Source organism: Lissotriton vulgaris, chromosome 5 (genome assembly GCF_964263255.1).
Source record: "Lissotriton vulgaris chromosome 5, aLisVul1.2, whole genome shotgun sequence".
In the NCBI taxonomy this organism is placed as follows: Eukaryota; Metazoa; Chordata; class Amphibia; order Caudata; family Salamandridae; genus Lissotriton; species Lissotriton vulgaris.
In genome coordinates, this window is record NC_141693.1 from 143,999,482 (window position 1) to 144,026,878 (window position 27,397).

The following is a 27,397-nucleotide window of genomic DNA, read 5'->3' on the forward strand; positions in this document are numbered from 1 at the left end:
GTTAAGCGCTCCGATACCTCAGTGTCTAGCCAGCGCTAAATAAACTTCTCAAATCAAATAAACTCAAAACTGATTTTCCTGTAGGCTGAGACCTGAGCAACATGGCTGATGCCCGGTGGAGCTGCTAGACCGCTATTGAGGAGATTGGCCCTGGTTTACCCCTTGACCGTCACTTACCCAGACGGACATTGGGCACAGTTCCTCCTCGTCTCCCTGCTTTTACTCCTTCCTCCCCTCCCTCCTACGAATTCTTGCAACATTGTTTTTGTGTACTGTATCTTGTAACTGATGTAACTTTTAACACAACGATCCTAAATGTAAATCGCTCTGATACCCTCTTAGGTCAAGTTTAAATAAATGTATTTCTGAGTGTAGTCAGGGCACGCCAAAACTGCTGACAAACTCGCTCCACAGAAGGACCTTACTACCAGTGAGCCTTATTCACAAAAGAGTTGCAGTTATTCGACTCGCACATCATTGCACTCACTTAATACTAGCCAGAGCACAACTCTTATCTACGCCCCAAAATGAACTGCATGACCTCAAACCAAAGCTTAATCACCTTCGTGTGATGATAAAAACACTCTAATGTCAGTTTATTTTACTAACCCCTTCCCCCTCATTCAGTGCCTACTTTGAGTCGGTGGGTTCAGGTGGGGTCCATCTGCACTCATTTTTGAGGACTGCACTTATTTTACTTCAAAAGTCTTTAATTCAGAGCAAGAGAAAAACATGAAGGGGGAGAAGAGGAAGAGAAAGACCGAAACAAAGTGGAAAAAAGGAGAAAGCAGGGAAGAAAAAGAACCGCCAAGAATGAGATAAAGCGGCAGGGTGTGTCTAGTAGAGGTTTAAAGAAGCATTAGGTGGAATCACGTCAACACCCCGAACTTTGATAGCGTCAGCTATGGATTTCTGAGCAAAACTTTGTGCCCCAGCATTTATAATTTTGCAGATTAAGTTCTGCCGTCATTAAACGTCACTTGGCACACCTACTTCCAAAGTCTCCACCTCTTAAACAAATCACATCAATGCTCCCCCCCTCAGGAAGTGTAGTTTGCACTCTCTAATGAAGCGTCCATGTCTGCCCTTATACTTCATCCTACAAACGTATTTCTTACACCTATTATACAATGATTCCTACCTCAATACAACAGTAAAGCCTGATTGCCCTTAAATGCTAACTCGCTGAACTCCTCCACCTTCGAGTGCCTCACTGTGGAGACTATTCAAATAACTCCTTTACCACTGTAGTTGAACATCTTATGCCATCCACTTGGCAGCAGTTTTAATGACAGTTTCCATTATTATATCACTGATCAACTCTCCTCCCCTTGGCTAGATGTTCCTCGGAGATTTCAACCTCTGCGGGTAGGAAAAAACAAATACAGCCAGACATCATTCCTCAAATCAGTATTTTCAGGCAACAGCCTACTACCACATTTGCACCTTGCCTGCCAGCAGTGATGGCTCTGCCCTGGAGATGACTACCATAAAGTTCACATCAAACCTCTTTGATTTGACTGGACAAATCACGTAATTCCTTTCAAACCCTGAATTTAATGTACTATGCCTATGCTAATCCAGAGACAAAAGTGGTAAAATCTAAAGAATTTAAATAAATTAACAAACATTTGGCAAAACTAGTCGGTCTTTCACTGATTTACTAAGATGCACCCAGAGGCATGCACACATGCACACAATCATTTGTGCCCTATGCCTGTATCATGTATCTGAAAGAGACACGTTAGTGATAGATTCCTTACCTTAGAATATCCCCAGGCGTCAGACTGGATCCGGAAAGTTTTGCGTAGCAGTACCCTTGCGCGTCGGTAGGCGTCGTCTGCGGCTCTGCGTCCGTCGTCGGCGTTGTGGGCGCCGTGATGACGTCGTCGGAGTACTTAGACGCCGCCTCCGCGTGCTGACGTCAGTTCTTCTTTTTTCCGCGTCAGCCAGCGCAGATCTGGAAAGAGCAGTACTCTAGTCAACTTTTGACTACGTTTTTTGAGATCTTTTGATCCTTTTCGAAGTCTTTACGACTCCGACGGTGCCGTTAGGGATGCCCGGATTCAAGAATTGCGCGGAGTGCGACCGTACCATGTCGGTTACGGATCCCCACCGCCAGTGCTTGCTGTGTTTGGGCGTCGACCATGACGACGAGGCCTGCCCCGACTGTCGGGCCCTTTCGAGGAAGGCCGGGCGGGAGCTGTCCCGCAGGCGACTCAAAATCCGCCAGTCGACGCCGTCGGGTGCTTCGGCCTCGACGCCGCCGGCACCTTCGGGCCCGGCGCCGCAGGATGCAGCGGCCCCGGCGTCGTCGGTGCCTTCGGGCCCGGCGCCGCAGGATGCCGCTGGACCCTCGTCGGGCGATGGACCGTCCACAGTGGACCTTACGACCCCCCCGGGGTCGGTCCGTATGGTGTCCCCTCTGGCGTCGTCTTCGGGCGGCGCCGGCCCCGATGCCTCCTCTCACTGGGTTCCGACGTCGGGACGACGTCTACCGACGCCGCTCTCGACGCCGTGCGGAGAATTTCAATTCTATGAACCCACCTCATTTGCTTATGACCCTGAATCCCAGGAGATGGGGGACGAGGAGGATTGGGAGGGGTCTGAGGACCCTCTGACAAGGGAATGTCAGTCTTCCATGGACTGGACAGGAGACCTTGGGGAGGCCAGTGGCCTGGACACCTCTCCAGACACTGGATTCGTCTCTCCTCCTACCGTGGCTTCGGAGGAGGGCGCTACTTATAGTGTGGTACTGATGAGGGCTGCTAAGGCCTTGGGCCTTGAGCTCCCCGTCGCGGCCGTGAAGACTAACCTCCTCACTGAGGTCCTTAAGCCGCAGTCATGCTCCATTGAGCCTCTGCTGCCGTTTAATGAGGCCTTGACAGACGTTCTTATGGGCACTTGGTCCAGGCCCGCTACAGGTTCGCCTGTGGATCGGAACGTGGCCAGACGCCACCGCCCGGCCCCGGGCGACCCATGTTTCCTGTCCACCCACCCCACCCCCGAGAGTCTGGTTATCCAGGCCTCTAACTCCCAGACCGCCTTCCAGACGGCTCCTCCCGATCGGGAATCCAAGAGGTACGAGGCCTATGGCAAAAAGGTGTTCTCGTCCCTTAGTTTGGGACTGCGGTCTTCCAACACCGCATGCCTCTTGGGCCGTTAAACCCACTCTCTGTGGGAAACGGTGGCGGAAGTGCTGCCGGAGTGTCCGTTGGAGGTACAGGCCAAACTCGCCCAAGCCCTGCTGGAGGGCCGGGACGCAGCGAAGTATAATATCAGGTGCGGATTGGATACTACTGACTCGCTGGGCAGAGCGATGGCTACGACGGTGGCAATACGACGCCACGCCTGGCTGAGATCCGCCAACTTCTCGGCAGACGTCCAAAATACACTCATGGACATGCCGTTCGATGGCCGTCGCCTCTTTGGCGACAAGGCAGATCACGCGCTTGAGCGCTTTAAGGACTCCAGGGCTACGGCCAAGTCCTTGGGCCTCTCGGCCCCGCGCCAGCAAATGAGTGCCTTTCGCCCCTTTCGTGGCCAGGGAAGGGGCGCCCCCACACGTGCCGCCAGCCAATCGCCGCAAACTGTCGTCCAGCGCGGCGGCGGCCGTGGAAACCGCCGTGGAGGTGGTCGGGGAAACAGGCGGAACCAGTCCACACCTGCCCCCGCAGCATCCGCCTCTAAACCCTCCTAGTCCGTGCTTTTCGGCCCATGTGACGCCAGTGGGAGGCAGGGTTCGCCATCACCACTCTCACTGGCGCGCAGTCACTTCGGACAGGTGGGTGCTGCAGATCGTCCGACGGGGCTACTCCCTCCCCTTCGAGACGACCCCTCAAGCCATGCCACCGCAACACCACCGCGTATTGGGGGATCACTTGCGGCTCCTGCAGGAGGAAGTTTCGGCCCTCTTGGCCAAGGGGGCCATCGAGCGCGTTCCTGGGCCAGAAGTAGGACGTGGTTCCTACTCCCACTACTTTCTGGTACCCAAGAAGGGCAAAGGGGGCCTACGCCCTATCTTGGACCTGAGGAACGTCAACGGCTTCCTCCGGAAGGAGAAGTTCAAAATGCTGACACTGGCTCAGGTCTTGGCTGCCCTAGACCCAGGAGACTGGATGGTAGCGTTGGACTTGCAGGATGCTTATTTCCACATCCCCGTCCTGCCGGCCCACCGGCGTTACCTGCGGTTCACGGTAGGCCTCGAGCACTTTCAGTTTACCGTGCTCCCCTTCGGCCTTACCAGCGCCCCACGGGTGTTCACGAAGGTGATGGCGGTGGTCGCAGCTCACCTGCGCAGGTTAGGGGTTTCAGTCTTCCCCTACCTAGACGACTGGTTGTTGAAGGCGGGCTCGCCCCAGGCAGTCGTCAACCACCTCCAGACTACGGCGGATCTCCTGCACAGGCTGGGATTTTCCATCAATGTGCCGAAGTCACACCTGTGCCCCTCTCAGAAGCTCCTTTTCATCGGAGCGGTTCTCGACTCGGCGCAGTTTCGGGTTTACCCGCCCGAACAGCGAGTCCGGGATATACAGGCCCTGATTCCGATCTTCAGGCCGTTATCCCGGGTTTCGCTGCGGCTTCTGGGGCTGATGGCCTCCTGCATCCTTCTGGTGCATCACGCACGGTGGCGGATGCGGGCTCTGCAGTGGGACCTGAAGTTTCAGTGGGCCCAGCACCGGGGCAACCTTTCCGACCATGTCCTGATCTCGGAGGGCACTGCGAGACAGCTGCAGTGGTGGCTCACGGACCGCGATTGGGTCAACGGCAGATCCCTCTCCCTTCCCCAACCGGAGCACGTAGTTGTGACGGACGTGTCCCTCCAGGGCTGGGGAGGCCACTTGGGAGAGGCGGAGATCAGAGGACTCTGGTCTCCGGCGGAGTCCCGGCTCCATATCAATCTGTAGGAGCTGCGGGCGATTCGTCTGGCACTGAAAGCATTCCTCCCGTCTGTCCGAGGGAGTGCAGTGCAGGTGTTCACGGACAACACCACCGCCATGTGGTACTGCAACAAACAGGGCGGAGTGGGGTCGTGGACCCTATGCCAGGAGGCTCTGCGCCTCTGGCAATGGCTGGAACATCAGGGCGTGACTCTGGTCGTTCAACACCTGGCAGGTTCTCTGAACGCCAGGGCGGACGAACTCAGCCGTCGGTGCTCGATGGATCATGAATGGCGTCTGAACTCGGACGTGGCGCAAGGCCTCTTTCTGCGATGGGGAGAGCCTTGGTTAGATCTATTCGCCACCGAAGAGAACGCGCAATGTCATCGGTTCTGCGCGTTGGAATTTCCAAGGCGGCACTCGCTCGGAGACGCTTTTCGTCGTGAGTGGAGCTGCGGTCTGTTGTACGCCTTTCTGCCTATACCTCTTCTGCCCAGAGTGCTGAAGAAGATCAAGCGCGACCGGGCACAAGTCATCCTTGTGGCTCCGGACAGGGCACGAAGGTACTGGTATCCCGAGCTACTCAGTATGTCAGTCGATCCCCCGGTTCGTCTGCCTCTTCAGGAGGACCTTCTGTCGCAGCAGCAGGGGACGGTCCTCCACCCGAACCTGTCCAGTCTCCACCTCCATGCATGGAGATTGAGCGGCGACAGTTGAGGCCATTTGACTTGCCTCCTGAAGTTTGCAACATCATTCTGGCAGCCAGGCGTCCCTCCACAAAGACGGTATACGCCTGCAGGTGGAACAGATTTGTGGCATGGTGCACAGCAAAGGCTGTGGATCCTCTCAATGCCCCTCTCTCTGAGATTCTTCTCTTCCTTCTTTCTCTTGCCCAGCAGGGCTCTGCTCTGGGCACTATCAAGGGCTATCTTTCGGCTCTCTCAGCCTTTCTGAGGCTGCCTGACCAACCCTCTTTGTTCAAGTCCCCTATCGTAAATCGATTCCTGAAGGGCATCACTCATACTTTTCCTCCTGTTCCCTTCGTGATGCCTCAGTGGGACTTGAACCTGGTTCTGACATTTCTGATGTGCGCTCCCTTTGAGCCTCTTCACAACTGTCCACTTCGCCTTCTTTCTTTAAAGACTGCCTTCCTGGTAGCCATCACCTCTGCCAGGAGAGTGAGTGAGCTCCAGGCTCTCCCTTGTAAGCCTCCTTTCCTTTCAGTCCATCCGGACAAGGTTGTTTTGAGGACTAGGCCCTCCTTCTTGCCTAAGGTGGTCACGGCCTTCCACATTGGGCAGTCCATCACATTGCCCACCTTCTTTCCGCCTCCGCACCCCTCGAGAGAGGAGGAGAGGCTCCACCGTCTGGACCCAAAACGTGCGCTCTCGTTCTATCTGGATCGCACACGCCAGTTCCGGGTAGATGATCAACTCTTTGTTGGGTACGCGGGCGCTAAGAAAGGGAAAGCGGTGCACAAGAGGACCATTTCTCGATGGATTATCATGTGCATCCAGGCGTGTTACTCCTTGGCTAAGAAGGAACCACCTGTTGGGCTGCGGGCTCATTCCACTCGAGCCACGGCCACAGCTGCCTTGGGCCGAGGTGTGCCCTTGCAGGACATTTGCCAGGCAGCTACGTGGGCCTCGTTGCACACGTTTGCGAGGCACTACTGCTTGGACAGTCAAGTCCGGAGGGATGGCTACTTCGGCCGTTCCGTTCTCCAGGACTTTCTGGTGTGAATATTGGTTCGCAGACCCACCACCACGGGGATGGTATTGCTGGGGTATCTATTCTAAGGTAAGGAATCTATCACTAACGTGTCTCTTTCAGATGCACAAGCTACTACTTGTGTAACGATATATCTGTAAGAGACATTAGTTAGTGATAGATTCCTTACCGACCCACCCATCCTCCTCGTTCTGCGAACCGATATCTAGGGTTAAGGTCATCCCCTTTAAGGGCCCTAGTTTCTTGGCACCAGTGTCGGTTTTTGTCATGGCTCTGCGCTTCTGGCGCGGAAAAGCTGTGGCTAAGAACTGACGTCAGCACGCGGAGGCGGCGTCTAAGTACTCCGACGACGTCATCGCGGCGCCGACGACGGACGCGTAGCCGCAGACTACGCCTACCGACGCGCAAGGGTACTGCTACGCAAAACTTTCCGGATCCAGTCTGACGCCTGGGGATATTCTACGGTAAGGAATCTATCACTAACTAATGTCTCTTACAGATATATCGTTACACAAGTAGTAACTTGTGCTTTTATTCCCTAAGCTTGCATTGCTGCTTTTTTGATTTTCTATGCTTGTTCACTTTTGGTTTGCAGAAGCCACAAGCGTGGGGAATAAATAACAAGGAAAAGACAAAGAGTCACAAAGTGTTGGGTATTGCTTAAATAATATGTGCTTAGTTGTGTATGTGCCTACGCTTGAATGTATTAGCACATTCAGGCCCTACCTGTTGGTTTTCTCTTTGCTTGGTTTTAAAATCTGTTTGTTTCTGTGAAGCAAGTGGGGATGCAGAGGTCTGAAGTGTGGTTGAGCGTGATTTAAAGGGTTTCCAGATAACCAGAGGCTTGTGGAACTAGACGGTGAATGGGCCTTCAAGCGATACTCCTAGTTTCCTTTGAAATTTTTCCGATTGTGATTTTAAAACACTTCAAATAAGCGGTGTCCTTGACGGGTTTCACAAGTATACTTGATTATGTCCCATGAGCCTGCAAAATGACATACACAGCATAAGGCCACTCTCAGGATAATTGTTATACAGTTCTTTAAACAGCAGAGAATGGACTTTGAGGTCTTTAAGGGAGTATGGAGAATGTTGTGAGTTGAGGGTTGTGTTTTTTGCCAAAGTAGGAACAGATCTACGACATCCAGATATTTCCTTTTTCTTATTCACATAACCCGCAAGAGGACTTTTCCATTTTTTACAAGTATTAGACACGTGTAAAATAATAATTTAAAAACGGCTGATGTTGCTCTTATTTCACATATGTTTTACATTTGTTTACTTGCTTTGTGAGCATAAGGATGTTGTGTTTTTTAACAGAATAAAGGTGTTGTAAATTCAGCAGTGTCTGCAGCTGTCCAGGCAGCCCGAGGTAGAGGAAGGGCGGCATTGACACGAGGGGCATTTCTTGGAGCAGCCGCAGCAGCAGCAGCTCCAGGGTACATAACAGGTATGTGTCTTTTTGTAGGGGTTCTTAGCAAAACACCTGCCATATATAAGCCACTGAGGTCCCCTGCGGTTTAAAAGGATGAACCACTAGGTCTAGCAGGCATAGCTTAAAATCTCCCAGCCTATAAGACCCATTTGATAATGTCTTGATTTATATTTGTGAAAAATGTTAAATTGTTGTATCTTAGTATCTGAGGAATTATATATTTTAATTGTCGCAGGTACGGAAACAAAAACCATTTATTCTATTCAACCGTCTAGGATTATTTTGCATTTACTGCCAACCATTTTATAACGTGAACCTCCGGTAGAACAATTATTACAACATCATCCCCTCTTCAGGAGTCCTTGATTATTTCAGGTTATCCTATTCAGGAGCACAAAATTGTATTTGAACCTCACCTGAGACTTAAAGAAAAGGCATCGTCCCTTTATCAGATTAAAACTATAGGAGACTTTAGGAGTTGTTTTGGGTCGGTTAGAACGAAACAGAGATGGTCCAGCAGGGAAAGGAATGTATCTAAATGTCAGTTGGGATTTTCAAAAACAAAGCTTTAAAATTGTGCTTCCTCACATCGGCTAACCAAATGTGGGCATGGTTGCGGCTTTTGTACCTTCACTCACTGCCCTGTATGAAAGTCCTAATTGCAGACTTGCTGGCAGCAGTGATGAGAGCGTACCCAGCATGAATTTAAGATGCATTACCTTAGAGTTTCCCTGTAGCCATGCAGAAGAGAATGTCTGGAAAAGACGCACATTGATTCCTATGTCACAGAGCGAAAGTGGCTTTGGTAGACATTAGCTCCTCCTCTTAAAGGACATAGCGAATACCACATGGGGCTGCTAAAAAACCCTTAACTCACGGCTGGCAGCGGAGGTATGAGCAAGCAGGGTGGTTTCCTAATACCGCACATCTAATGCAGCCACAAACCTCAGAGTCTTTGACACCCTAGAGAAGTGGCTGCTGGCCTCCTCAGTCCCCTACAGAGCCACTCTGTCCTATCCGTGAATTGCTTTAAGTTGAGACCCCTTATCGGGTCAAAACTGAGGTCAGTGGGGCCATGGAAAATACATCACCTGCTGTATGCTGAACAACATCTCCCCCACCTGCTGTATGCTGAACAACTTCTCCCCTGCTGCTTCCCCTACCCCTCTTTAGTGGGCCACAGCCTCTTCCTTTCCATTCTTCTGGTCCTGGCACTCATTACCCTGATAACCTCATGTCTCCTTGTTCCACAAGTCTACCGTCGACATTCCTTCGACGACTAAGATTAAAAGTGTCGTCGACGATTACCTTGTCGACGGTCCTCTCGTCGTCTAGGTTCGTCTCTTCGACGATCACTTCATTGACGCCCGCCTCGTCGACAACTACTTCGTAGATGGCTACCTCGTCGACGCTACAGCTGTCTTCATGCATGGCTCTTCAGGTTTGGTCTTCGTCTACGCCCACAGCATCTTCTACATCGTCTACGACTCAGCCGACAGCAGCGCCTTCTTTGCTACAAAGACATGGAACTTCCTCGGAGGTCCTCTCTCCAATTTGTATCTCCACTACTAAAGTGCCTCTTGTGTTACCTGAACAGTTGTTGGATTCTGGAGAAGATGATGAAGAATCGGATGAGGGTGATAGGTTTCGTACTGCCAGGAGCCCTTCTGAGCTTTTTATTAAATATCATGATGTGGACCAAGATGATGATTACTGCCCGGAGACGGTTCCTTCCGCTCCAGATCTAATCCCTACTACCCAAATGCCTTTGGCTCTTCTAAATAATCTGCAGTACATGTTGGACGATTATTATCGCAGTTTCCCTCCATCTGAATCGGCTTCTTCTATACCACCCATACCCGTTCCTCAATCTTCATCAGCATGGAGGTCGCCAAGACCACATTCTCCGGTACCTTCGCTTCACTCTCAGGACGCTCACACCACAGGCGACAATAGTGAGGAAGGAGATTTGGATGACAGGTCACGCCTTACGGAATGGGATGACTTCCAGATACAAACTCCGTCTCCTTCTACTCCTGCTCTGGTCGACTCTCCTCCTGTTGACATAGGAGGTTTTCTTCTTCTCATGGAGAGGGCAACACAACGGTTTCTCATTCCTATGGAAACAAAGAAGGATGATTATTTTCTTTACGGTTTTAAAGCTCAACAGAGGAAACAAATACGGTCTATCCCTATTATTGATTTCATTTGGCAGGAATGACTAAAGGTTATGAAAGCACCTGCTTCTATTTCTTCGGTCCAGCCCGCCTCAAGAAATACAAGGCACCAGACAATTCGGCAGCATCTCTGATAGGCCTAGCCAAAAGCAGATTCCATTATCGCCCAAGCAGCTCAACTACGAGCGCGGAATCCATCCTCTCCGCTGTCAGCTCGTCCCGATCAGGATGGGAGACGTCTGGACACTATTGGGAAGAAGGTTTCGACCATGGCAGCAACGACCGTCTGTGCAGCTAACTCACTGGCTATCTTAGGACGATACGATAGACAGATGTGGTCGGATATTTCACCCTACATCGACATGTTGCCTGAGCCCTCTAACTCAGAGGCGCTCAAAATCCTTCAGGAAGGGGAACGAATCTCGGCTGAGATTATTGATTCGGCTGTGGATGTTGCATCTATAGGTTTTCGACGACTGGCAGGTGCCGCAGTCCTGCGGCGGCAGGGCTGGTTAAAATCCACATCATTTCGCCAGGAGGTTTGGGCTAAAATAATTGATATGCCTTTTGACGGCAAGTCTCTTTTTGGTCAGCACGTTGACGAGGCCCTCCTGGCCATTAAAAAGGATACAGAGACAGCAAGATCTCTCAGAACTCTTCAGTTTCGAAAACCGCCTTTTTGTGACGCTAGAGGTCGTGGATCCTTCTCTGGTCGAGGAGGCTATAATCAACAAAGAAGAAACAGAAGATAGTCTTCCTACTGCAGATGCAGATGTGGACTGCAGACGTGACAACTGCCACCCGCTCTACCGCTTACCTCTTTGAAAGTTGAGGAAGAATTTCCAGTTTTTACTCAAACTGGTCGGCTATAACAACCGAAAAATGGGTCTTGGACATTGCGGCCAGAGGCCATGTTTAGAGTTTGTAAAACCTCCTCCGAATTCTCCTCCCAAAGGACCACCTCCACCTCACCTCTCAGAGCTTTTTTCCCAAATAAATTTGATGTTACGAAAAGTAGCGATCGAAGTAGTTCCTCAGTTGCAAAAAGGGACCGGTTTTTATTCCAGATTTTTTGTAATAAAAAAGAAATCGGGAGAATGGCGCCCCATTCTAGATCTTTGCTTCCTCAACAAATATCTAAAAAAGTTATCCTTCCGGATGCTGACTCTTCAAGAAATCCTTAAACTCCTCACGGCGGAGGATCACATGACCACCCTCGACCTCAAGACGCTTATTTTCATGTACCAATTCTACCCAGACACAGAAAGTACTTGAGGTTCAGAGTGCCTGGCAGGGATTTCCAGTTCAAAGTCCTTCCTTTCGGACTGCGTTCCGCACCCCGTGTCTTTACCAAGGTCTTAGCACCGGTGCCTGCCACCTTCGACTGGAGGGAATTTTCATTTTTCCTTATTTAGACTGCCTTATTAAGGTGAATTCTTTCACAATCGCAAACGCCCATACTCAGAGTTGTCTGTCTCTTTTCCAATCTCTGGCCCTCTCCATCAATTTCGACAAGTCTCACCTCGTCCCGTCACAAAGGATAACGTTCTCGGGAGCCATCATAGACACTCTGCTGACAGAAGCCGAAACTCAAACAAAAGGCAACTGAAACTTTGCAATCTCGCCCAGCTACTGTGATCAAGAAGGTGCATTTCAATCCAGCAGTTCAAGTCACGTCTGGGGATGCTTTCATCTTGCATTCCCCTGATCCCCAACTTCAGTCTCAAGATGAGACCTCTGCAAGAGGAGCTCAACAAGCAGTGGTTACAGGTTTCAGGATCCTTCGACGACCTCATTCACATCAATCCCCAGATAAGGGAAGCTTTACACTGGTGGGCTCGCAAGAAGAACGTGACGACAGGCTGCTCATTCCTAGTGAAAGCTCCAAGCTTAGTCATCACCACAGATGCCTCCCTCGAAGGATGGGGAGCACACCTACAAGGACTCACAGTCCGCTGCAAATGGGATATTCAACATCGAACTTGGCATATCAACCTCTTAGAGTTGCTAGCTATCTTCCTGGCCGTAAAATATTTTCCCACCATCATTCTCGGAGCAGCAGTGTTGATCCGGATGGACAACATAAGTATGTTTTACAGGAAAATTGAGAGGTCAGACTATTGACGATACTCTTGTAGCACCGACTTTGAAGGTACAACCACATTTTGGACCATCGGATTTGGATGATGCCCTGATTAAATTCCCAAGGCACTAAAGGGAATGAAACGCGTTGGCTGTGCTTGTGTATTTTGAAAAAGAGAAGATAAAGAACCCATTAAAGAAAGAACAGAAGACTCACAAAATTGATGAACTTTTTGTACTATTGACTTCATTGAGTGCACCTCTCAATTTTCCTGTAAAACTATTTATATGACAGACATCCCTGGCAGCGGATGGTGAGAGTGGTTGCACCACTAGAAATTTGGAAACAGACGAAGTTGATGTGCGAAACCTTGGTCTGCTGCTGTGTGCTTTGGTTTTTTGTATAACATAACAAGTATGCACTACTTAAACAAACGGGGAGGGACAAAATCCGCTTTACTGTCTCAGCAAGCCCAGCAGATTTGGGATTGGGCGATCCGACAAGGGTTAAGTCTGATAGCAGTTCATGTCCCGGGAATTTCCAACGTTCTTGCGGATTCTCTCAGTAGGTCCACAATTTGCAATCACAAGTGGGAGCTCCATCAACCAACTTTGGATCGTATTTTTCAAAAGTGGGGTCTATCCGATCTGGACTTGTTCACGACCAGTCGGACTGCAAATGCCCATTCTTTGCAAGCTGGCTTCCCCACAACAGATCGTGCGGGAATGCATTTTTTATGAACTGGTCGCGGATCTATGCTTACGCTTTTCCACCGATACCGTTGGTTCCCAGGGTTCTCCAGAAAATGAAGGAGCCTTGCCGCCTAATACTCATAGCTCCCAGGTGGCCTCGCCAGTTCTGATTCACTGAACTACTCCTTCTCTCCGAGTGTGATCCAATTCAGTTGCGACCCATACCGAACCTTCTATCCATACAGAACGGACAAATCTGTCACCCGGATCCTGCATCTCTGCGCTTAGCGGCCTGGCGCCTGAACACCTTGAATTCGCTCACTTAGACATTCCTTCGGACTGTAGGGAAGTCTTGGCCAATGCTAGGGCGTCTTCCACAATAAAGACATACAGACTCAAGTGTAAACGATTTTGCCTGTGGTGTGAAGCCACCAACATTCATTTAATTCATGCAAAACCGGAACAAATTCTGCCTTTCTTTTTACATTTGGCAAGATCAGGCCTTTCCCATTCTACTCTTAAAGTATTCTTAGCGGCTATCTCAAGATTCTGACAGGATGGTTCCAACTCTCTTCACTCCTCTACGATCATTCAGCAGTTCTTCAAAGGATTGTTTTGCATGTTTCCTCCCATCCGCCGTCAACCTCCATCCTGGCATCTTAATGTTGTGATCTCACAACTTATACGACACCCCTTTGAGCCTATTCATAAGGCAGATTTGAAGTTTATTTCAAGGAAAGTGTCTCTGCTGTTGGCTCTCACGTCAGCTAGGCGGGTCAGCGACATTCAACCGCCTTTCCTTCAATTCACCAGGTACTCTGTAGTGCTACGCACTAACACCATTTTTATGCCTAAAGTGCCTTCGGACTTCCATCTCAATGAACCGATCATTTTAAAGAGTTTCTTTCCTAATCCTCAATCACCTGCGGAAAGGGCTTTGCATACTCTTGATGTCAAGAGGTGTCTAAAATTCTATTGACAGAGGACATCCTTAATTCGAAAATCTGATCAACTATTTATAGCTTATGGAAAGATGCGTACAGGACACCCGATATCCAAACAGTCTATTGCTCGTTGGATTTCCGCTGCGATTTGTTTGTCATCAGCATACAGGCAGACCATTACAAACAACTCAGAGAGCGCATTCTACTAGAGCAATCTCTTCCTCTACTGCTCTCTTTGCTGGCATGCCGCTTCATCAAATCTGTAGAGCTTCTACGTGGTCCATGAGGCACACCTTTACCAAGCACTACTGTCTGGAGGCTGCCAGCAATGCAGACACGTCTGTGGGACAGGCGGTTCTCCGTAATCTTTTTAAATAAGGTGAGTCTCTGTTCTTCCCTCCTCCTCTTGGGTATTTTCTTACGTACATACCTTCTATGATTATATATATATATATATATTTATATATATCCATATCCAAAACCACTCCTCCCCCTGGAAGAAGCAGAAGCCACATGAAGGGACGGGCTGGGAGTCTTTTAATAGACTTGCACAGAAGTGTTTGTTGGCATAATGCATTTCGGCCGGGTTTAGCCTTCCTCAGATGCCGTCTCACACAGGATACTCTTTACCCTCCGTCCTAAATGTCCCGCCTTGTTCTCATTGCTGGGAAACCTGCTCCACCCCAACCATGTGATCGCGCACCAACTGGCAGTACATAGGAACTACCAGTCCCCGAATCCTTCACTTACGGTAGGTGCTACGAGGTGTTGTTTGATTGAAGTCCATGTGGAATTACAGCAGTATGCGGGGCAATCCACAATGTGGTTCGATGTTTTGAGCCCTGATTGGTGCAATGTCTGTAGACTCCCTTAGGTCCCCTCAAACGCTCCGGCCTGCTGGTTCGAGTGTCCACCGGGCAGGGGCAGGGACCACAATGTATCTCATCCGAAGTGCAGTCACGACCTGCCTCGCAGCCACCCCTTGCTTTCTCTCGAACTGTAAGGCGGGCCTGGGTCAGCCGATCCCTCGGAAACCAAACAAGCTGCTGCTGCAGCACCCCATTGATGCCCAGGCCAACTAATCGGAGCCGGGCCTCTGTTAGCGTGCCTCTGGCTACACGCAAAAATGTCCAAAACAACTCCTCCCCCTGGAAGAAGCAGAAGCCACACGAAGGGACGGGCTGGGAGTCTTTTAATAGATTGCATTTCGGCCGGGTTTGGCCTTCCTCAGATGCCGTCTCACACAGGATACTCTTTACCCTCCATCTTATATGTGTCCCGCAATGTAGACACGTCTGTGGGACAGGCGGTTCTCCGTAATCTTTTTAAATAAGGTGAGCCTCTGTTCTTCCCTCCTCCTCTTGGGTATTTTTGTTACGTACATACCTTCTATGATTGTTTATGGATAAATATATATATTTGTAATTACATATCGCCTCTGATATGCATATGTTCTTATGTTGTGATGATAATCTCATGAGTATTATTATGGATTTACTGCTCTCTACTCTGATTCAGGCATGTGAATCTATGAAAGATACCCCAATACTGGAGAAGAACAAAAGTTACGTACCTGTAATCTATGGTTCTCCAGTATTGGTATCTTTCATAGTTTCACATGCAACCCACCCACCTCCCCTCAGGGGTTCTTCTAGGCTCTTTTTTCACTCTGGATCACACTTGTGCTAGAAAATCTGAGAGCCCGAGCCTCTGAGGAGAACATTCTGGAGGGTGCTGTCGCCTGATTGGATGTAGTTTGGACTATATATAATGACTCGGACGAGTCATGAAAGTGGAGGATTTTTTCCTTTTGACTTCCAGCTACTTTACTTCCTGGTTCTAGATTACCTATGATATGGTTTCTATATGCATAGTTATTGCTATTTTTATGTACCGTGGGACTCCCTCTCCGACGACGGGGAATGATTCAGGCATGTGAATCTATGAAAGATACCCATACTGGAGAACCACAGATTACAGGTAAGTAACTGTTGTTTATATAGACATATGCCTGAGCATGGTGGCATATTAACGAGGCAGTCCTGCTACAAAACGTGTCCTCTATACAAATAAGAAGCACACCTCTCTTAACCTCTCACCAGCACTCTTTCCCCGCCCTTTCTACTCATGAATAAAATCAGAATGTTGGAGCCAAGACCATGGTGATTGTTTGGTGATAGATCATTAAAGGAGATCCTGACAAGGGATTTGACATTGTTTGAAGGAAAGGGCTATATTTTCTTCCCAGGGTTGCTATGTAAAGCAGTTTGGTTTAGAAGAATCTAAACTTGAAATTGTAATTTCTCTAGAATTGTATCTTTCATAGATTCGCATGCTTGAATCATTCTCCATCGTTGAAGTGGGAGTCCCTCTGTATAATTAGAAGGCAGAGACAAAGCAGAGAGGAAGATAGATGGTTAAAGAGCTAGACCCACCCTCCATACATAACCAGAAAATACAACCCAAGTTAATGGGCAAAGAATCTAGCTAATGGGTAGGGTTGGCTTTCCTGACCAAACTTGATAGGAAATGCCTACAGGAAAGAAACATTTCTTTCTTGAATCCCCTCACTCACCAGGGTTTCCCCACGGTGACTTGCTTCATCATTGGGGCCATCTCAGCTCTCTACGAGCTGAGGCGTGCTGCGACTTGCGAGATTACTTAGGAGCACTTAATGGAAGACTATGTGTAGTGCAAACGTGTGGAGGAGTGGGTTAAAGTAGATTTAAAAATACCTTCCTAGTGGGCGAGAATATTTTATTGTCGCTCCTAGACTGGTATGTCTAAAAACGGGGTGATGCCAGGGATCCTAACTGTAATGGGCTAGTGACTTTGGGTATGTGTCAACAAGTTTCGAGCATTCCCCAAGATCTTCCTTAGGACCACACAGGGACCAGCCCTTTGTTTGCCACTCCTATGTAAACCTAAAGGCGGTAATATAAACTCGATAAATAGATTACAAAGGGGAAAAAATGCTTCATGTTCGTGATTTGAGTGCCTCGCAGAGTAATACCTAGAGAAGTCTTCCCACCGGTTTGCATATGCGGTCCGGTGGGGAGACTTCTCTAGGTATTACCCTGCGAGGCACTCAAATAACGAACATAGGTTTCGGAGTACCTTGCCCCATACGGTCCATGGGGCACAATTTTGCTTCAACCAAAATACTTGTGACAAGTCTTGAGCGTATGTATGTAATTAACGCATGCTTTATTAGTTGCAGCGTTTTTTCACCTTTGTATTCATTGAGTTTATATTACCGCAGTTAGGATCCCTGGTATGACCCTGTTTTTAGACATACCAATCTAGGAGCAACAATAAAATATTTTGCACTTTTGCACTAAACATAGTTTTTCATTAAGTGCTCCTACGTAATCTCGCAAGTCGCAGCACGCCTCAGCTCGTAGAGAGCTGAGATGGCCCCAATGATGAAGCATGTCACCGTGGGGAAACCATGGTGAGTGAGGGGGACTCAAGAAAGAACTCTTTCTTTCCTGTAGGCATTTCCTATCAAGTTTGGTCAGGAAAGCCAACCCTACCCATTAGCTAGATCCTTTACCCATTAACTTGGGTTGTTTTTTCTAATTAGAAAGCAGTACAGTCTAATATGAAGCCTATAACCGCCAGAAAACATTTACTTCATTAACTTATCCACATTATTTAATAAGAACCAATCTTCAGCCAATCAGGCAACATCACCCTCTAGATCACTTCTGTAGGAAGTGTACATTTTTGCATGGTTACTCCCCACTTTTTGTCTGACACATGACGCACTTTGACTTGTTGTGTCTGGGTCCCTGCCAATCATGTTCCAAGTGCCTGTGTTCTTTCTCAAAGCTGTACCTACAATTGGCACATCTCTGGCCACAGGTAAGCCCCTTGTAAAAGGTACCATGGGTACCAAGGACACTGCGAGCAGGGAAGGGCTCTAAGGACTCAGCACCTATTATGCAGCTCTTAGAGGCCTTGTACCTTAACACCCACACACTGCCATTGCAGGCTGCGTGTTTTGGTGCAGAGAAAAGTGAAGAGTTGACATGGCACACATGCCTGCAACCCACTGTCTGAGGCCTTGGTAAGTCACTCCTCTAGCAGGGTACACTAGCCCCCAGGTGAGGGTAAATTGTCTGTCCATTCTCAGTCATTCTAAGTGTGGTAAAACCCTAAAGAGTATATGGTCTGGGAGTTGGTCATTACGAACTCCACTGCTCCATAATGGCTTTACTAAAACCTGGGCAGTTTGGTAGCAAACTTCTCAGCACATTAAACCCACACTGATGCCAGTGTGGGATTTAATGTAAAATGCACACAGAGGGCATCTTAGAGATTCCCCCTGAAAAACGACCAACCCTGCTGAGTATTCTGAATGGTGCCCGCCATTTGCCACCATCAGACAAGGTTTTTGGACCCCTAGGTAGAGAGCCTCCGCTCTCTGGTTCCAGAAACAAAGCCTATCCTGTGCAGAAGTGTCATGCCTCCTCCCCCAGGACGGGCTGGGTCCACAAGAGGGTAAGCTTCAAAGGCCTGACTCCGGAATCTGGGGATCATGGTTCGATCCCCTGGGCCGGCGGCAGATTAGCCCAGCACAATGTGACTCTGGGCAATAGCTTGCTTAATCTTCCCAACGGCCCACAGCGCCTAGAGACCCTTACGGGTGATTGTGCGCTTTACAAATGTGGATTATTATTATTATTTGTTAGCTGTCCCTTCCTTTTGCTGCCTCCAGCAACTGGCCTCCACCAGTTCTGACCCCCACTTTGGGCGGGATAATTGGTGGGAAAACCGAGCTAGGAGGAGAGGTGTGCCCATCTTTGCCAACCCCACCCCTCGGGTTGGGGAGGCAAGGTGAAGTACACATTTCAGTCCACTTCATCTTGGAGATGAGGGGACTCGGCCAATTAGGAAGAGGCTCATGCCTCCTCCCAGTGGAGGGTGGCATAATAGGGGGTGTAACCACCCCAAGGAAGGGACTCATTGGTCCAGAACTGCACACACCTTTTAATGCCCCTAAATTCAGCATTTAGGGGCAGCCCTCAACCTTGTCTCCTCAGATTCGATCCTCAAAAGGACCGAAGAGCCGTGCTGACCCAGGAAGAAGACACTTACTGCTTTGGGACTAACCCTACCGGCCTGTCCCGACTTCAACCTTCCTACAGCAAGAACCCCGGCTTGTCCAGTAGCCTTCCCAGAGCCCGGAGAACCTACCCTGAATTTCTCTAACTGACCCTGTCTCCCGTGAGCACCTGATTAGCTCAACAAAGACTCACCCACAGAATCCGGATCCAGGCGGCTCTGCGATTTTGCACCACTCTGCACCAGATGCCCACCGCCCGAGTTCGGGTGGCCCATCCCAGCGAACATGACCTGGGATCTGGTGCACTCCGACCTCTCTCAAGCGTGAAGATGACGCTTGCAGCCTCAATATGAAGGGCCCCCAACACCGGAGATGGTAAGAAAAACATGATGCCGTAAGACTCCCCTGCATCAAACGCCCGCTGGCCCTGGGTGGCTCAACCAATGGTGTCCAGGCATCCCCTAAGAACCATACTCACCTTTCCAGCCAGTGGTCATCTTCCGGAAGTCTCCCTGCCCGAGTTCTGCAGCATCTTTGCCAAACCAAAGGTCTCCATTAGTATTCATAGAGTCCCGGATGTTTCGTTGGCACACTGCATCCGGCCCCCCTGTGCTGCAGGTGGTGCAGCTCATGCACTTATTATTGGCCCCTGCAGTGCTGACCTTAACCCCAGGAGTTTTTGCTTCCACACCCCAGTGGCCTGCTCGTAAGCAGCCACTGACCGAAGCAGCCCCCTTAGCCTCATTGGCTGACGTTGGGACCATGCACTCTGCACCTGGCCCTCCCAGTGCTGCTGGTGGTGCAATTTGAGTGCCTACCTAGACCTTGAGGGAACTTTGGTCCTAACCCCTAAATTCCTGCTTGTAAGTTGTTTATTTACCTGAGAACCTTTAATCCTTTTCTCCTATAGGAACCAATGTTACAAGTTTTGTTCCTTTAAATGGTTTTCTGAGCTGAACTTTTGTATGAAAGAAAAAGTAACTAAACAGCAAACCTTCAAATGTCCGTCTTATCTTGTATTGTGAGATCCCTGTTGTATCTAGGCATACCACAGAGTAGTCAATGTAATCCAAAAGTAATTATTGTGTAATTTAAACAGTTTTTTTAACCCAATCCAAACCTGAAACGATTGCAAATTCAACCACAACTGCACTTCCTTGAAACGTCTTGCATTTGAGAGTATAATTTACTTACCTGTGCAGAGTACTGCTAGGTTCTAAAAATAAATCATAAGTGTACCTTTTTCATACTTGCCTAATTGGTCTGGATTCTGTCTCTGAGTGCGTACCATCAGTCTTGTTTGAGTGAATCCAATAAATGCTTAACACACCCTCTGGATAAGCCTAACTGCTTACCCACTCTACCACAAAGAGAGCTATTGGTACTTACCTAATTTAGCCTCTGCTGTACCTCTGGGGACTCCCTGGATTCTGTGCACACTGTACCTTACTTTGTTATAGTATATTTAGAGCCAGCTTCTTACAACTCCCCACAGAGGCCTCACTCCATCACATTTCCTACTGGACTTCGTGTGATGAGTCTCCCTGAGCTCTGCATAGTTTCTTACCAGTTTTCTCTTATATAGAGGCTTATTCAGCAGGAAAACCTGTTCCAACCTGCACCTGCCTAGCTCTGATTACTAAGGATGTCAGAATCAACTAAGAAAGGACTTTTCAGAACATGTGGTACATGTGAAAATAAAAGACTACACTCAGAAGACCAACATAAGGAGTGTATTTATTGTCTATATCCTCCGCACAAGTTAAAAGATTGCAAAAAGTGCTGTACCTTTTCTTCTAAGGCACTGAAGGATAGAGCGAGTAGGCTTTTTATATGATTTCAAAAATTGAAAGCTAAAGAGGCTTCAATTTCTGACCAAAAAAGGCATAAAAAAAGACCGATCATGATTCTTCAGGAGGGCATATAATATTAGGAGAGCACTCACAAATACAAAAAGGAGAAGATCTCCTTGGATAAAATAAGATCTGAGCCTACCACTCCCTCACCTAGATTGGCATTACAATGAAAGAAGGTCTCCTCAGTGCTGTCAACTCAGAATTCCGTCTTAATGGTTGCCACATCAACCTCAAAATTGTCAACAATAACGACGTCAACATCAACACCAATGTCGGCATCAACACTGAAAATGACAACATCCACATGGACTACGACAACGACACCTTCGCCGTTAGCACTGTCAATGAAGAAACCATTGATGCTGTCGGCGATGGAAAACAGGATTTAGCCAACGATAAAGATTACAGTTCGATTGTCAATAACACCATCGGCAACAAAAAGAATACAATCTGAAACTTTAAAGCCTGGTCATACCTCCTTAAGTAAAGTGCCTCCTCTCTCTCACACCCACTTACTGAATTAGGAGGATTCGGTCGACGATGGACTATTTGAAATGGTCCATAATCCTTCCGAACTGAATGTTAAATATCAGGTGGAAGATAAAGAGGAATATTATGAAGATTATTATTCCTCAGGACCATAACAATATATAGAGACACCTCCTCAGTATATGGACTAATATTAACATTATGGTCACCATCTTCAAGGGGACATAGCTCAGGTGGCAATAACTTTAGTGAACGACCTCCCAGGTATGTTGCAGGATTAGTACAGGAAGGTCCGGAACCTACAAAGGCTGCATCTCCATCACAGCCATTGAGGACGCCAAAATCCACTCAAGTACAAAGCCCCACTCTGTGCATACCGCATACTTTACCTATGCCTCTGACACTCTGAAGAACACCAACTTCAAACATTGCAGTGTCACCTACATGAGATGGAGTACCCTCGGATGAGGGTAAAGAAGGGGGAAAACCTGAAAAGCAGTTAACATCCAGTGAATGAGATGATTACCTAATTCCAGCACCATCTCTGCCGGCACCACAACTGGCGGATTCCCTACCAGATGACATTGGAGGATTTCATAATTTGATTAATAAAGCTGCGAAGATGTTTCAATTACCATTGACTGTCAAACAATCATTTTTTTCATACAACTTCAATAAACCTGCTAAAAAATCAGTAAAGACAATCCCTATTGTAGATTTTATTATCGAGAAAGGGGTTAAAATAATTAAGAACACATTTACAGTCTTTGCGGTTTTATCTAGACTAGATAAAAAAATATAAAGCACCAGAAAATTCACCTGCATGCGATTGGTCATCCAATACCAGATTCTGTTGTAACACAAGCACTTCAACATCGATCTAAGAATCTGTCTACGCCATTTTCAACATCACTTCATAGAGAAGGCCGGTGCTTGGATAACATAGGGAAACAATTTTCTACTATGGCTGCAACTACTGTTCGAGTCGCCAATTCATTAGCTATTCTTGGCCAATATGCCAGGCAAATGTGATAAGACATCGTCGCATACATAGATCCCTTGCCCGAAGGTGTAAGAGGAAAAGCAAAAAAGATCCTACAAGAATGGGAAAGAACTTCCTCACAAATGATAGACTGTGCAATGGATATCGCATCAACGGGTTTTCGCCACCTTGCGGGAACTGTTCTTGGAAAGCAAGGATGTTTGAAAGCCGCATAGCTCAGATTAGAAATCCAGCTTAGAATCTTTGAAATGCCATATGATTAGGAAGCAGTGTTTGGCAAACATGTGGACAATGCCCTACAGGCGATTAAAGAAGGCACAGATAACACAAAATCTTTAGGTACTTTACAGATGAGAAAAATCTTTTCGAAGAGGAAGAAGGTTATTTTCATACAGGGAGGGATATCAGTCATATAGATATCAGCAATATCAGCCCTTTCAGCTGCAGTATTGACCTTCATGTCCTAAATAATAATTCAGACAACCACCAACAGCAGCTTATAACAAGCTCATAGAAGAAAGCGAACTTATCAAGGAAGGGGGCACTGGTAGAAAACAGTGACGAATCATTGGTGCCGGTTACACCCTCTCTATCCCACCAAACAATTTGGGCCAGAATCTCAAATTATTTACATCAATGGAAACTGATAACAGACTGGTGGGTTTTGGATCTAATCACCTACGCTCCCTTGAGCTACTGAACTGACCGGCTTGTGTTCATGCATCTGCACCCAGTAAGTGGCACAGAGACCAGAGAAGACTTTGGGCACCATTTCCAGCACCCCGAAAATGAGTTGTTGATCTCTACTGATGAAGAAATAAATCCAGAAACACTTGTCTATACCTACTCAGCACAGGCTGCTCCAACAAGGGTGAACAATTAAAGACTATTGCTGATGTAAGTGTTATTATGCACTGCATTTACCATGATGCATTGGAGCGAGTTGAGTGTTTGGATGCGAGGCAGTGTGCTCCCACCCTCGTCCTCTTCTAGAGGGCTATTTCCTGATTGGCTGACATTTGGTTCTTAATAAATGATGTGGTTAAGTTAATGAAGTGAATGTTTTCCAGCCATTATAGGCTATGTATTGAACTGTACTGCTTCCTAATTATACTGTGGAGCTCCCACTTTGATGATGGGGAATGATTCAAGCATGTAACTATTTGAAAGATGCCAATACTGGAGAACTAAAGTTAAAGATAAATAACTTATTTCATCTGTTAGCTTGTCAAAATTACACAGACGTTTGCTATAAGTGTTTCCTTATGACAAAAGCATACTGTTCTTTTCTTTTTCTAGGTTATGGGGCACCATATGGATACAGCACTGCAGCACCAGCCTTTGGTATGAAGTGCATCAGTCAAAATATGTTTTTATTCTTGGATAATGATGTTTTTACACCTATATGTGATGAAATGCAGAGGAAAACCCAATACTTCTATTTTACCGGACTGTTTCTTTGACCCTCCTTGAGTCATTCTAGGAAAACATCCTTTCTGTACTTTCCTCTCTTCTGATCATTAAGGACTTCTTCCTTGGCTGTTTCTAAAGCTTTATTTTAGCCTGAAAACAATATTGTGGAAGGAATATGGAACAAGTGAGAATTGTGCCATACCTAAAAGGGAGGTTGAGATGAAAGGTGAGGGAAAGTAGATTTCTTGATAAGACACCATTAGATTAGGAAACGTTGAAATTCATGACGATAGACTGCATGAATTTATACAAAGCACTTAATGTCTTTTATGGAGCATTTTTTCTTTCAGATATGGAATAATTTAAGATTCCCTAATAGCCAACAGGGCACTATGGAAAAGGTCACCGCAACATTCATGCAAAGGAAGCAACATTACTTCTCAGGGCTTCCTAGGTACTTTCATAGGCGAGACCCCTGACATTCAGTTGTTCTTCACTAAACTACCATACTTTTGGACTACAGAAGTCTGTGACAAATTCTTGGCATTACCAAAGCCATACATATTTAATCATATATAATTAAAATTTCAATAAAAAAAAATTCTTGCCACAACAGAAACTGCACAGAATAAGATGGGGTGGCAACATTCTTTAATTCAATTGCTAGGTGACAAGTACCAGCAGAGCTAAATTAATGTTTTTTTATTTATACATATTCATTTTAAGATTGATGCAAACTACAGGGAGCTGCAGTTGACTAGTACGCATTCCGTTAGTCTCTGATGCGAGAAGGATCAACAAAATATTATGTTCATCCATAGGAATTTTAAGTGTCTCATTAGTTTTATAACACGTTGTTTGATAACCTCCTACTCTTCGTGCCTGGGGTACACCCAATAAGACAGAACACTGGAGAGAACATAAACTACTCTTACACTCCTCTTTGGACCAGAAACTTCCTGCAAGAGCTGCTCTTTCACTCTGTTAAGTCGTAGGGTTTTTGTAGCTCGCTATCATCCATTTCAGAAAGCAGTCATTTTTTTCTTCAGTGTTTTCCCTAGGAATGACACGTCTAATCTATCAAATGCCTTTTTGCGCCCAGTGAAAGCAATGGCCTCCCCATGGTACTTAACTTCTAAAAAGACGAGAGGGGAATTCGATCCGGTGGTTCCAAGTCTTTACTTTGCCTTATATAAACATCCATGGTAAGACTGTCTACAGTTCACTAGATCACCTGTTTCATCCTGGTATTCATCTATCTGCCACTAGGGAACATCCTGCTTGTCTACCATTGTTTCCTAAGAGTGTTTTGGCAGGCAGCCCTTCTTAAGGGCTCCAAGTTAGTGTTATTGCCTGCAACAAAACTCCCTTTGATGAAAGTACTAATCCATTGGACTTCTCCTTCCTACCTTTATATTACCTTAAAACTAAACTTAAAATTGAGTATGTGGATAGACATGATGAACTTTAGGAGCCCTACCTACCCTACTCAAGGTCAAAAAACGCAATGTTTGAGCCTAAACCTTTCATAACTAGGGTGTCAAGAGTATTTCTCTGCCTGCTTCTGTGCAGCCTGAGGGTCACGTTTGTTCAACCGGACAAGTTTGAGGAGTCCTGGTGATCATTTTACACTACTTCCCATGAGAGTGTGGTTGGTATGGAAATAATACCAAAGGAGAGCTCATTCATTCGCCAATCCTATCTTCGAGTCAGTGTGTCCATTGTATTGTATCTCTGCCTCCTGGTGTTATTCTAATGGAGTTTCCCAGCAAGCTTACTCTTCAGCCATTGAGTAAAGGAAGTGTTGCAAGGTAACCATTAGAATCACATTAGACAATTACATAAAGTTAAATGTTTGGACACTGTTCTGGAGACATTCTTATCGTTCTCCTTTTTTGTTACTTTCATACATTGGCAGATTGTGTTACAGGTTGCCTGGCTTCATTGGCATTTTTCAGTCGCTTGTGTGTGACTAAACGTAATCTCAGCATCACTTCAAGATTGTTATCTAGTACTCAGGGAGTCCTTTTTTATACACCGGCACAGTCTGCCCAGATTTTGAATTGAAGATCAATAAATCAACATTTAAGGAGTTAGTGAACGAACCACACAGAAGCTATTTTACTTTTAATATTGACAGTAAATCATCTTGTTTGTCCATGGAACATACATTTGTCAGAGGAGAAAAGCGTTCAGACAGACTCCCTGAGAATGAATGCTTAAAAGACATAAAAGCGGGGGTCAGAAGGTTCTCTGTGATATTTTCAGTATCTGTGATCTTTCAGATTGAATGTTACCTCACCAGCAAATCTACTTTTAGCCAAGCTGCACCTATGGGTTTAACAAGGGATCAATGGAGCATATACACTGGGCATGTAAAAGTGTCAGAAAAAGTTAGACATTTAAAGAGCTGGTGAAAGGGGCCCCTTCTACCAACAGTCTCTTGAAGCCTTCTGAGGTCCCCAAAAGAAGGAAACCTAATAAGACATTTTAAAATTGAATCTGAGATTTCCCATTTCATGCGGAGTTAAAGGTTCTTTAGCCATATGTTCATCAGTGATCAACAGTGAGACATCATTTGATGAAGAAAAAGAAGCATATGAGGGTAAAAGGTTCTAGATGTGGAAGTACCCTTCAGGCCTGAGACATCTAATTTTCAACGTTGAGCGTAAGAATACGAGAGTCAGACCATCTGCCGGCAAGTTTATACTCGGAGAGCATATCATGGTTCTGAAGCATACGTATATCTGCAGATTGCTTGCTTCATGAATCCTCCTAAGTGCTGTATTAGAACCAGAAACTTGAAATAGTTCTCCTTCGCTAGCAAGTGGGGCCATGGCTCCATCTCGGCTTAGTCTCCTCCCCAGATGTGATCTCACAGAGCCATACAAGGTGGCATCCAGCAGGCTGATGTTGGTTTCTTTTTTTTTTTCTCCTTGGATTTTCTTGTAGTTCCAGTGATTGGGGTTTAGGGACACACATTTCCTCTAGGCTTGTAGGTGTCCTGCTTCACCTCATCTCATCTTAATCTCCTTTCAGTGGGCATTCAGATGTCTTCAAGTGACAGCCCAGGAGAGGGTGAATCTGGGCAGATTACTTTTTGGTTGGGCCCTGTATCTGACAGCTGTTTCACATCTATTCACTTGACGGGAGTCTCCCCTCTTCCCTCCCCTACTTCCCCCAGCCCATTAATTGGGAAGGTCTCCTTCTCAACCCCATTTCACTCATTTGGATCAGTTGGATAGAGGCCTGATGCCAGTGCCTGGCTCCATTCTGGCTCATTGCCTCGTTCTGTCACACACTCCTCAGATTGCCTGACACTGATCCATCTCAGGTGGTGATGTTGCTAGTAATGTTCCACCCTCCGTGGGCCCTCTCTGGTGTGACTCTATACCCCAAGGTACTTTACTCTTTCGATCTCGCCTGCACCAGTGGCTCCTACACCGGCATTTGACGACCTACATGGTCTTGTCAACGATGATTCTACCTTGACTGTTGTGGTTCTGCTGGAAGAAACCTCATTAGTTTCTTTGCTTTGATACTGTCATTATCAAAACAAAGGAATTGCCAATACTGTTCACCTTATTTATACTAAATCTCTCACTACCTATGAATTAAACATT

The 27,397-nt window shown here is 47.0% G+C and overlaps 1 protein-coding gene across 6 annotated transcripts in view; it reads left to right on the forward strand.

The window, feature by feature from the left end:
• STRBP (spermatid perinuclear RNA binding protein) overlaps nt 1-27,397 on the forward strand; it is a 518,214-nt gene that overhangs the window by 446,528 nt on the left and 44,289 nt on the right. For all 6 annotated transcript variants that reach the window (XM_086921075.1, XM_086921077.1, XM_086921076.1 and 3 more), the window contains 2 exons: nt 7,932-8,061; nt 23,661-23,705. In XM_086921075.1, coding sequence (XP_086777201.1) covers nt 7,932-8,061; nt 23,661-23,705 — 175 coding nt within the window. The remainder of the gene's footprint in view (nt 1-7,931; nt 8,062-23,660; nt 23,706-27,397) is intronic.